Raw genomic sequence first — 13,298 nt, 5'->3', positions numbered from 1 at the left:
CTCTTTCTTCTTCTCATCTCGCCCATACCTCTTCAGCTTCATCCATAACCTCATCAAAATTTAACAAAAGTGATTTATCAAACATCTTCATATTGTTCTAATAAAGCAATATGGTTGTATTCTATATTATAGCTATGATATGAAAATTATAGAATATATTAATAAATGGAAATTCACTGTCTTTTATTATGGTAAACTCCTGGCTGGGGAATTCTCTCCATCAATATAGATTATAACTAGCTGTAACTTAGGTGGAATCTAAGGATTTGCATTAAGTACATTGAGATTAAATGACTTACTTGCTTAACTGACATCAGCTACGATGTCTCAGTGACAAGACCTGAACTCAGGTTTTCTTCATTTCAACCTCAGTATTTTACCTTATCTATAGTTTCTATTTATATAGAAATCCATTCTTTGATCTCTCCATCTGTCTGTCATCCATTTACCTACCCATCTAGCTAGATTTCTCTATATTTCTCTAGATTGTATGCATTATAATCCATCAATAAAGGCCTGATCTTCCTGATATGATTAGCAGTGTTGCTCATTCTCTCATTACCCTTCTGTGGTGAGAACACATCTTTCAGTCTATCCTTTCCTGCTATGGACCCAGGTCAATAGATGAGATCGATGTTTACATCCTACAGACAACATTCATCTCTTAAACCCTTTCAGTCTTCTCTAGAAAACATTTAACATCTGTTTACTATTCAAACATGATTATTATAAAAGTCTTAGTAAGAGTAATGATGTAGACCCCAAAGAGATGAAAAATTGGAGAATAAATGAACATCTGGACCAGAAAACTTGCCAGACCAAAAAAAATAACATGGTAACCACACTGAGCTGAGATCCTATAAGGGAAATACAAAATATACACACACAGAGACACAGCCATGCATCACATACGAACCCACACATAAGCATGTAGACACAAACATACATAATAGGCACACATGGTAAAACAGATGAGCATATGCAGACATCACACAGACATCCACATGCACACATGAATATCTCTGCACATACACGCAAACCTTAAACCTTTCCCATATTTGTCCTCTCTGTGCCATCTCTTCTCCTAGTTATAGAATGCAAAAAGCCAACTTCTCTTCTCTGTCTCTGATGGAAATCTACCCTACTTGGATCCTTAAATCAAACCTCCCTCTGAACCTGTTTTCAAGGGCAGACAATTTGCTTCACAACTTAACTCTTTCCCCTTTCCCTTGGAACATATTTACAGTCATGAAATCATTTTTTCAACTCCAAACCAAGATTTGGAAACTCCACAGCATCTCCTCACAAAAACTTCCTTCTGAAGTCACTGCCATGGCAGCCTCCCCCTTTCCACATACCATTACCAATAATGGATTGAGTGCCAGTGTCTAGCAGACCATGGCAACACAATTTTCCTATGTTTTGAGAATATCTAAATATTCCTTGAATGGAATTGATAAAGATCAGGATGAAGGACCAGCTAGCTCAGTGCTTTGTGACTAAATGAGGATAAAGAATTTCTCCCTCTCAAAGTACCCTCTCTCCCCCACCTCCAGCATTTTGATGATTTAATGATTTTAAATGACTCTTTAAATTATTTAATGATTTTAAATGACTAAAATAAAAGCCATGTAATTACAAAGGAAACTGAAGGTCAACGAAGATAGTTATATTTTTCCCTATCCAAATTCACAGAATTTCTGAAAACTATTCCTGGATTCCTTGGGTCACCAGGGAACCTCACTGAAGGTTATTGAGGGAACCCTCTTCCTTCTGGTTTCCTATTTGCTCAGGACATCGCTATCCATAAAAACGTAATTTACATTTTCAGCAAGGCCCACCCTTCGGGGTAATGAATCCTATACAGCTACTTCTCACTATGAGCAAGACAATTGACTTTTGTCTATTGCAAACATGTCTTCACAGCTAGCTCATTCGCTATGTGTCTTTATATATAACCTCAGCATTAGCCTAGTACAGTCACAAGCTGGGTACCTAATAATGTGAGTTGGATTGGGTTCATTCAAGGTGACATAACTTCTGTCCAAGACTCTGTTATCTGGTGCGTAGTTGTGTTGTTTGTGCTATTCAGAATTTACAGCTTTAGATCATAGGACTTCAGACACAGGGTGCAAAGGAATTTTAGGAGACAACTAATCAAACTCCCTCATCTTACAGATATGGAAACTAAGGACCAGTGAGAGAGGCAACTTTCCCCGAGTCATTACCCCAATCCAATCATTATCCTTAGAGTGGGAGTCAAATTCTCCCCTAGGCATGTCCCATTCCAGGACACCTTTCTTGAAATCATAGGATTGGAAATCAAAACCTGGATCAGAAGTTGGGCAGCATCTAGTCCAACCTCTTAAATTTTAGAGATGACACACAAAGCGAGCGCTTTAGTGACCCACCCAATGTTTTAAAGGTAGTAAATGGTGCAGACAGAATTTGACATCTGGCCCTCAATGCAGCAGCAATGATAACAGACTGGAGCTGAGTCTGGATATCTTCTTCCTGGATTGTTGTTATTTTGTTTAGTTTTTCTGATTTTACGATGCAGTACATTCTCAGGATCCTAGAATCATCTAAGATTAGAGAAAGAACCTCAAAGCCTTTGAGTCCCCCCGCCACTTAAACCAGAATCTCCACCATGCCATTTCCATTTGTTGATCACAAATCAGTTTGTAGACCTCCAAGGAAGAGAAGCCCACTCCCTCGTAGGACAGTCGCACTCCACATTGGACAGCTCTGGCTGTTATTGCTCCTAGAGTTGGACCCAAAGCTGCTCTTCTGTGGCACCCACCTCTTGTTCCAGGTTCTGGTTTCTGGAGTAACACAAAATATATTTGGTCCCTCTTCTTAGTGACAGTCCTTGAAATATTGGCAGACAGTTGTTCCTTGCTATCATTTATAACAACATTGGGAAAGCCCTCTCTTGACAGACCCACAGAGAGGGGTGCTCAGCAATTTCTACCTCATCTCTCCCTTATCCAAATTTTCCCCACCTACACTCCTTTGTCCTTTGACGGAGAAAGGCATTAAGTATTTAAGGAGATTCCTTTTCATCTGTCCCTCAGGAAGTCTGATTTTTTTCAGTTATTTTTTGAATTATGAAAATATTTTAAAATTTTGAAAGATGTTTGCAGTTTGTAATCACCAATTTAAAGAACTAGCTACAAAAGAGTAGATTCAAATCTCACTTAGTGGTTTATTCCCCATGGGACCTTGCACAACGTATGTGACCTTCCTGGACCTCAGAGTCCTCACATATAAAATGAAGGGATCAGACCAGCAAGACTCTAAGATCGTTTCCAGGACTAGATCCATTCTCATAAAGAAAATAATTGTGTGATCTAAGAAATTCAATTCCAGCATCATGATATTCCAAATACAAATAACATTCATAGAGCAATTCCAGTGGTCTATGCTGTAATGTGTACTTGCTATCTTAGTTGAACCAAAGATGCAGCAAACTTTCTCTAATTGTTCAGGGTAAGGCCTGCATCTAAACTCTCTACTCTTTTAGCCCTGAAGAAATGCTGTATCATAGAGTGACTCCTGGTGGTGAACTCACCATAGTACCCAGAAGCCTTTTGATAGATCTCTTTTCTCCAGTTAGCATAGACATGCTTCAAAGGAGACTGAGGAGAGTAGATACACAACACTTGCTGAGAGGGCCTCCCACCTGTCTTGAGGAGGATCTCATTAATTAGTGAACTTCCAGAAGCTGTGTCTAAGGAACTGAGTCTAAGCTTCCCATATTTGTAAGTTATAAACATCAAGAGATTCTGATAGCATGTTTCTGGAAAACGGTGAATTTTTTATCTGCAGACATGAAAACTCCCAAAAGCAGTCATTAATAAAACATGGTGGGGATGGTCTGACTAGAAAATCATTTGAAGGAAAGAGACATCAGGTCTTCAGAATCTTTATCCAAATGTGAAATGAGAGTTGGATACAGGACACAAAATCATTACACTGAACCCCAGCTGTTATGGGAAGAATCATGGAGACAAAGGGCCATCCTCTTTTCTGGCCTACTCAGAGCACAGTTACAATTTGGCATCTAATTCTGGGCAAAAGTTTAGGAAAGATATTGATTGGTACCTCATGTCTGTGCCATACATATAGTGATTGAAGGGTCTAGGCATGTTGGGGCTGAAGGAGAGCATGCTGGAATCAGAGGTAAGGGATTAATAGGGTTCTAGGTCCAGGCACACCTTGGAGTTATTGTGAGCTTGGACCTAGATCACTTACAATAAAGTGAATATCACAATAAAGAAAACATCACAATAACGCAAGTCATATGAATTTTATGATTTCCCTGTGCATATAAATTTTGCTTACACTCTACTGTAGTCTTTTAAAGATGCAATCATGTTATGTGTGAAAAATATACACTCTTTAATTTTAAAAAATACTTAATTGCTAAAATCCTATCTTCTGAGCCTTCAACTAGTTGTACTCTTTCTGCTGGAGATTTTTTTTTCTTTTTTTGCAAGGCAATGGGGTTAAGTGGCTTGCCCAAGGCCACACAGCTAGGTATTTAAGTGTCTGAGGTCGAATTTGAACTCAGGTACTCCTGCCTCCAGGGCCAGTGCTCTATCCACTGCACCACCTAGCCACCCCTGCTGGTGGAGATTCTTGATGAATCTCTACCAACTGTGATCAGGCTGGAAATTGCTGAAATTCAGGGTGACTGGCAATTTGTTAAAATAAGACAATGATCTAGATTATTACATAGATAAACTCTTTCAATTGAATTTTTAGAGATCTTTGTAAGATTATCATTGGATGTTTTTCAATTTCGCTGTGACTCTGGGACACAGCCAATATTTATTGACTAATTTCACCTTCTCATATGGGTAGTTTGTGGTACGCAAAATGATCAAAATACTAAGCTCAAAGGTCAAGAACCACAGATTATCACAACAAATATAAGAAGAAGAAAAGAAGTTTGAAATATTGTAGCAATTACCAAAATGTGACATAGAGGCATATGTTTCCTATACTGTTGGGAAAAGACACCAACAGCCTTTCTTAAGGTAGGGTGGCCAAGAACCCTACATTTGCTAAAAAGAAAAGAATGTAATCTCTACAGAGTACAATAAAATAAGATATGCCAGTAAGAAACCTGATTGATTGGCTTTGTTCTGTTTGGACTCAAAGAGCAGAAGCAGAGCAGTACAAGGAGAGGATCAAAAAGTGGCAAAAAAGTCAATTTTATCAGGATAAACTCTGAGCTGGCTGAAAATTGGAAGAACGGCTTTGTTTATGGCCGGCTTCAAACAGTGAATGGCTCCTCTTTCTTGTTACCTAGGGAATTCTGTTTGGGAGACAGCATGGACTAGCTGTCCTCTAAGGTCCTTTCCTATGACAAGATATTATGATTGGCAATAGAATTCCTAGAAGCTCTAATAGCTAAATGAACAACTTAGTTCCAAGAGAAGTCAATGGGGCTTATTGGATGGTAGCCAGGGAAGGGCAGTTTGGGGTAGGAGACTTTGAGCAGCCAAAACTGAATCAATGGCAAAGTCAGATGGTCCTTCTTCTAAATGTATTCTCAATTTTCTTTGTGATTTTTTGTGGCACATATGAAGACTGAGACTGTGTCTTATTTTAAAAATCATTCAAGGCTTGCTATACCCGGAGTTGGTCACAAGAGGGCCTAGCAGCCAACGGGAAGCTTTGCTCCGGCCCCACATTTGGGCTACAGCTTCCACTGAAGTCGGAGTTCCTGCTGCTGTGGCTGTTGCTTTTTAAAGTGTGGGCGTGGGTGAGGGCAGATTGCGAGAAGAAGGGAAAGGAGGGAGAAGGAAAGGGCAGCGGAACAGGGCACATCCAAAATGTTTCATTCTAGGAAAATTTCCAGATGCAAAAAGGACAGAACCTTTGAATTTCTGAGCAGCCGCAGCCGGTGGCAAGAGCCAAAGCAAGGAGGCCTCCAGAGCCCATTTTCTCAGTTGCCTTCATTCTCGTTTCAGTCAACCCTAAAGGCCACTCATACCTCAGGTTCTCCCTAACTCTGAGAGCCTCTTTTCAATTTTGCAATTGTGTATTTGTCATTACAATCTTTCCATTATTTTATTTCATTTCAAGTTTGGGCTTATGACTTTTAGTACATTGTCCAATAAGTAAATGCCTTCTCCCTGAAAATCGCCCCTTAACGTCCAGAGAGTTAGTTACCAGGGAAACAGAGATTCAATGACTTGACTTGGTTCCCTCAAACAATCAATTCCCAAAGGCAGCATCTGGACACAGGTCAGTCTGCAGGAAATGCACCGTCATCTTCTGGCTCTTTTCAATGTCTACTGAAGTTGGGACTTGTGTGTCTATGGCCACATGCTTGTCCGTATGTGTTCAGTTTGCTCCAAACCAGACTTGGTTAGTTCTACAAGAGTCATTCAGCCCATTCTCTTGTGTTCAGAGCATAAGAATTGAGCCCATTAGGTTTGCATAAATTACACCTTTCAAAATGTGTTCACCTATTTCAATCATGTCTTTGGGCATGATGCCTTTCCCCTCCAACAGCTCTGTGTCTTTGGAATAAGGGTACAAGACAGAAGAAAGCTTAATGAATAGTTAAAGTCTCATTGGAGGGCCAATACTCAAAATATTTCTGCAAGATGCTTCAAATAATGGCAAAATGAAAAACCAAAAGTGGCGATTAGAATTAGATCCAAAGCTAAAGGAGTCTCAGAGGTTTTCTAGGCCTACCTTTATTCCATTTTATAGATGAGGAAACTGAAATTCTGAGGAATCATGTAACTCACTGGAGGCCAGATAGGTAGTAAAAATCAGAGGTAACATTTGAACCCACATCCTCTGACTCCACAATCAGCATTCTCTTCAATAACCAATAGTGCCTCTATGTGAGCAACAAATAAGGAGCCAATAGAAAAGTTAATAAAAGATGTCAGAAAGGTAGAGGAAGAATAAAGATTGAACAGATGGTCAGACAAGCCATTCCATAAGAGTGTTACAAATTTTAAAAAATAGAAAGAGAGAGAACCCAGAAGGAGGAGTTGATTATCTACACCCAGAGCTGAAGACAGATCAAGTCTGCCCATGTCTGTAGAGAACTAGTTTATTGCTGAGCACCTTGCCCTTTATGATAGCCCATAGATTTTTCAGGTCTAAGTAATATTGGCACAATTTGCCTAGAATGCTAAAATCCTCAACCAATGAGAATTCAATGTATTCTTTTACAGTTAGGCCTCTTGCTGTCTTATATTGGGAGAAAGTGAAGAAGAAAGGGATGGCTAGGTGATGCAGTGGATAGAGCACCGGCCCTGGAGGCAGGAGGACCTGAGTTCAAATCCAGCCTCAGACATTTAACAATTTCCTAGCTGTGTGACCTCAGACAAGCCACTGAGACTCATTTGCCTTGGAAAAAAATAATTAATTAAAAAAGTGAAAAAGAAAGAGAGGAGGATGAATGTAGAAGAAGAGAAGAAACATTTCTTGACAATAGATCTCAGAGAAGACTGGAGTTTACAAACCTGTGTATTGAATTTACAAGAGAAAGAACTGTGGAAGAGAGATTAGCTGGGAGACACGACAAAGAACCTTCTAACTTTCCCAAATATTGGGGCTGGGGAAGGGTGGGAAAAGCCTATGAAACTTAGATTTCTCTATTATTGGAAGTGTCCCAGCAAGAGCCACATGAACTCTAGGTGAGATGTAGAGTCTAATTCTGCATCAAACCAGTGGTTGGGTTAGATGACCTCTAAGTTCCAGCTACGTTCTTTGGTTCTGTGAAATGCACATCAACCACCTAGAGAAGATGTAGGGCCAAGTCTTCTTCCCCCTCCTCCCTTGATTTTTCCTCTTCTTTTGCCCCCACTCCTCTCCTTCAAAATCTGTTATGAGTGCTTATGGAAATTCTCCTTTTGGGAGCAACAGAACCCTCCCAACTCTGGAAGCAAAGGACTGAGTTACCTTGACCTAGATTGGATTTTGAAAATTTTATACCACTAAGTAGCAACCAAAATAAACCAGCCAAAAGGCTACTGGACTTTCCCAGCTCCTTTTCAACATGGCCAGTGGTCATTCAGACACTTGATGGACCCCAGGCTAAGCTGTTATAAAATTGTATCCAAACAAATAGATGCAAATACACAGGTGCAAATCCCATACTGGTGCTACCTATATTACCTCAGTGTCCACAATTCCTCAAGGAAAAAGTTCTATATGAGTGGTTCTTCCATCAATCAATCTAGAGGTTTTTCATTTCACTGGGAAGCTCTGTGCATTTCCCTTCTAAAGTCACCATTCCTGATGCTTGTATCTTCCAGAAAAACGGTGGAGCTTCCAAAAAGACGATTTGGAGTCCCCATTGATCGGATTGGGAGCAACCGTCTTGCAAACACCAGAGGCTAGTAGGATCCATGGGTAAGTACAGTTTGGTTAAGGGATGATGCAAATGGTCCCCTTAGAAACAATCCAGAATGGACTCACTGGGTTAACTAGGCACATTTTCTCTCCTGTTGAACACTGAACATCTGACATACATGATTTTTCTTTAAATTTCAAGCTCATTCTCATAGAATAATAAATGGTGCCAACTCTAAATAATGTTATATTGAATTTTATTTTTTAAACCTACAAATTGATATTAAATCAACCAGTAAATAACTTCACACATTCCTGATAAACACACACAAAAGAATATTGAATGATCTTATCACTTGATCCATAATACTGTCATATCACAAAATAAAAGACTTTCAGAGCTCGAAGGAAGCTCAATTGCATCTCATATCTCTGAAAAGCTCTTTGTGACACAACACCAAATGAGATGTCATCCAAACTGATCTTTAAGAACTTCATTGTCTGGGAATTCATTATCTTTAGAGGTAGCAGAGAGGCAGCCCCTTCTTCCTAGGGATAGTTAGTTTTCTTTGGTCAAAATTTTTCATGACCTCTGGCCCGGATCAGCCTCTCTGCAGGTTCATCTCATTGCAATTCTTTCTTTTTCCTGGGACCAAATAGCACACATCCTACATTTTTACATCATTTCTTTCTTTATAGTCAATTATATTTCTCTTTTTGAGGATAGATGAGTGATAGCAGTATCTTCGATGGCCTGAGTGGTCTATTTCATCTTACGACCACATCCTTTAGCACAGTCTTTGCATGGGACGGGTAACCAACAAATTAATTTTGAATTGTCAAAAGATAACATGACTTGAGATAAAAAATAATATGAAAGCTTTATGTGGGCAGCCTAAGAGGCAGAATTCCCACTCTACTCTTTTCCAGGCAGCATTTTTGGGGGCATTTTTCATCTTCCTTCTCTCAAGAGAAATGAATTATAGCTCCCAGACTTCTTTGGCTTCTCCATCATCATTCCTGCATGTATCATTGAGTTTTTTTCCTAGCCCCCATTCCTCAAGGAAACAGATAGTAGGGTCTTCTCATCCTTCAGAAAGCAACCATCTGTTTCCATAGCTTCCAACCTTGATCTATTCCAGAGAGGTAGGTTCTTGGGGACAGAATGTTCTCTACCTTTCCTTCTTATCCTCCTGTCTATCACAATCACATTAACCAAGGCATGAAGAAATCACTAATAAAGTTACAATCTATGACAACCCCAAACCCATTTTACACACACACATCCACGCTATTAGACACTAAGACACATACATATTCATACATACTAAGTCATATGTACAGATAGACTCAAAAATACATTCCTAGACATGCACAAACATCAAATTCATACATACATACACCCAGAGGGACATATACACATAGAGCCTTCCAAGAAAACTTTTATTAAAGAGAAGTTTTTCCATACAATATATAGACCTAGATATCACTGTAGTCATTGAAAGTCTCATTGACCACACTCAAGATACAATTCCCTAGGACCACTGCAGGAACATCATTATCAGAACACATGCTGAGATACACAAACTATAAATTTGCATTATGTTGATTATTTGGGATTAGTTTCCCTGTTATTTTAATGGCAAAAAAATAAACTGTTGAAATAAGAGTAGACTAATTATTGTAGAGATCCAAAGTGCTTCCTAGAGTTCACTGGCCTCCCCCTATTTCTTTGAATTTGGAACAGCATAAAGGTAGGTGGTCCAAAGAAATTAGAGCTTTCCATGGTTATTTGTGCATCCTAACTTTAAAATGTTATACTCATATACATTGGCATTTGAGAATAAAGCCACATTTAAGGCAGAAGATTGATTATTCCAGGGGCGAGAGGTCTCAGATTCAACTAGGCATCAGAAGTTTCTTTCCACTGTGATACCAGAAAAGTCTAGAGTCTCAACTTTCTCATGTAGAAAATGAGGAGTTGGGCCAAATAGCTTCTGAGACTTCTTTTACACAAAATTTACAATTCTATGATCTTTCAGGCCAGAAAAACCTGAATCTATTCTATTAGATTCTGACCGAGTTTCACAAACCCCAAAATTACTAATTATTGAGAAAGTTGTGAATAGTCCCTAGATTCAAGGGCCTTTTCTAGAACAATTCAAATGTGGGAATCTAGACCTTGTCCGTTCTCCAATTTATCCCAATAATCCAAATTATCATAATGTCACTATGCCAATAAAATCTCAAAATTATATAATAAAAAGAAATGTTTCAAAATGAATGCTTTTGACTTTCTCACAGTCTTCTAAAATATACTTTCTCTCCTTTTTTATCATCACTAATTAATTTATAAAAGGCACTACTAATGCAGCATTCTTTGTTAAAGAGATATGGTCTGCCTAGCATTGTCCATATGTTTTTTTGCCCTTGTGTTTCTTGTGACCTTGTGTATTTTTACAAGACTGTCCTATTTGATTCAGGTGATAATCTAGTGAAGTATGTAATTCAAACTTTGTTATCTCTATTTTAAAGATAAGAACCTTGAGACCTAGAGAAAGAGTGACTAGTCCATAGCTACATAGGTACCAGGGCTCTTTGCTGTGAGTCTCACCTTCTTTCCACTGCAGTCTTTATTCTAATCTAGCATGCCTGGGTGAACACCCTTCCTTCTTTCACATTTCTAAGGCAGACCTTAGTAACTGACTTTATGAAAATCTGGTTTCCCTTCTGTGGGGTTTAATGTAAATGCTTCTGGGTTTCACTTTACACCTGTCAAGTTGAAGTGAAACCAAGCCCTGACCACTGCAGTTGTATTGGGTTTGAGGTTAGGATTATGCAAAATTGCCCCATTTTTCTGGATTTCCAGATTCCACAATTAGAATCCTAACCTTCAAGGATGGTTTGGAGAGGAAGGTAACACAGAACACCCACTGTGAACTCCTTACAACACAGAGCTAAGACTCAGGCTCGAAACCCAACCTACCTCCAGAAGAAGCATTGCCCTGTTCAAAATGTAGGGGCATTTACTTTTTAAATGAGCTCCTGACTGTTTTGTGGGTGGCATTTGGCCAACTTCCTCAGGAAAGGTTGTCCTTCTGAATTCTACTTAAAAGGAATCTGAATCGTTTCCTTAGAGAAGAATTTATTCAGGTGTATTTTGGAAAGCTATTACAAGGATAAAAATAATTAGTGACTTGAAACAGGAGCAGTAGAAACACTGATTTCAACCTAGTTCTGCCTTAGGCCTGAGATCTTGGTTTAACCCTTTAAGCCTCAGAGAGACTTTAGGATGAGTCAAACTAATAAACCCTAGACCAGATAGTGGGTTGTTTCAAACCTGTCCATAGCAAAAAACCCTGCCTTTTTCCTAGAACTCAGTTCTATATTGTTAGGAGCTCACAGAGGATACTCCATGTTGCTCCCCAAGCCATAGGAAGTCCAACCAGTAAATATATCAGTAAGAAAAGGAAAGAGAAAGATGATACATTCATTTGGATCTATTTAAAATACTGTTTTTGAAACTTTCGGAAGGCATTCTTTTTTCTTGTTTTGTTTTTGCAAGACAATGGGATTAAGTAGCTTGCCCAAGGTCACAAAACTAGGTCATTTAAGTGTCCGAGGCTAGATTTGAACTCAGGTCCTCTTGATTCCAGGGTTGATGCTGTATGCAATATGCCACCTAGCTGCCCCAGGAGGCATTCTTCTAATAAACCTGTGAGGTTGGAAGAGAAAATGTTGTACCCATCTTACAGATGAGAAAGCAGACTCAAGTTTTTGGAACTTGTCCATAAACATCCAGCCAGAAGTGTCAGAGCTGAAAATCAAATCCATATCTCAAGATTCCAAGTGCAATTATTCAAACTTTCAGGCCTCCTTTTTGTGTAATATTTGATAAATGATTCCATGGGGCCAATCCAAGATGGTGAGGTCTCCTGCTTCACGATCAGAGACTGCATTAGGAGGGAGTTCCATCTCTCTACACAGTCTCTGCAGTCTCATGTTTGAGAGACTTCTCTGCACCACTGACCAGTTAATTGACTTGCCTAGCATCATACAATTCATGGGTAAAGCTTGACTTCAACCTAGATCTTCCTGAATGGTTCTCTATCCATTACAGCATCTTCTTTGGGAATGAGAAGAGAAATTAGGTTCAAATGTGACTCTCACCCGAACTTTATTATTGCCTCAGAAAAGAAAAGAGAAACTGGAGAGGTGGCCTGCCTCTGGGGGAAGCTTCATGGTTGTGAGATTTGGCAATACTCTGAGATTTCCCATTTCAGCTTCCGGACAGAGCTTCTGGGCTTCAGATTGTCACTGGACTTTGTGTTTTTATTTCGTATTTTGGTCATTTTTTAACAGCTTAATTTTTTTCTTTCTATAGATGCTGCTTCCTGGGATAATATGTGACAGAAACCCCAATGGAGAAGACTTTTGTCTTGTCCCAATGAATAACCCTATAGCAATCCCAACCCTTCCCCCTTCCCTGCATCACAACCATCAGCCCTGTCACTCCCCCTCGATGTGGCTCATTTCTGTGCCTAGCACTTTTCATTTTAAACATTAAAGAAAAGTCTTCTGAGCTCTGCAAGTCGTCTCCAAAGTCTCTTATTTTAGGAGAATCTGTATCTATATAAGAATTAGCCTGAAATCCAATTGAAGGTCTGGGCTTCCGTGAGTATTGGGAGGGATCGCTTTGGCTCAAGGGATCTCAGACCCTGGAACATCAAGAGGCAGTTTTCCCTTTCTGCATGTATAAGTAAAGAGATAAGAGAATGGTATCTTTTTTTCTTTAGAATAATCTTTTTTTTTCCTTTGCTGTGAATAATTACTTGGCATCTACTTGTGAGTCTGTAATTTTCTGCATGTCTCTATATGGTGGTACCTTCCCCATCAGCTTCTAACTTCTTCAACCATCCCCAACTTAGTCAAAGCCCCAGAAGACGGTGACTATTAGGAAAACA

At 39.3% G+C, this 13,298-nt stretch overlaps 1 protein-coding gene across 2 annotated transcripts in view; it reads left to right on the top strand.

Annotated features, from left to right (window-relative positions):
• Positions 1-12,917, top strand: part of OSTN (osteocrin) — a 34,102-nt gene extending 21,185 nt beyond the window's left edge. For both annotated transcript variants that reach the window (XM_074192502.1, XM_074192500.1), the window contains exons 4-5: positions 8,298-8,394; positions 12,719-12,917. In XM_074192502.1, coding sequence (XP_074048603.1) covers positions 8,298-8,382 — 85 coding nt within the window. In that variant the 3' untranslated portion in view covers positions 8,383-8,394; positions 12,719-12,917. The remainder of the gene's footprint in view (positions 1-8,297; positions 8,395-12,718) is intronic.
• The last annotated feature ends 381 nt before the right edge of the window (positions 12,918-13,298 follow it).

This window comes from Macrotis lagotis, chromosome 6 (assembly GCF_037893015.1).
Source record: "Macrotis lagotis isolate mMagLag1 chromosome 6, bilby.v1.9.chrom.fasta, whole genome shotgun sequence".
Lineage (NCBI taxonomy): Eukaryota > Metazoa > Chordata > Mammalia > Peramelemorphia > Peramelidae > Macrotis > Macrotis lagotis.
Note: the sequence above shows the minus strand (reverse complement) of the source record. Positions and strands in the feature narration are given on the sequence as shown.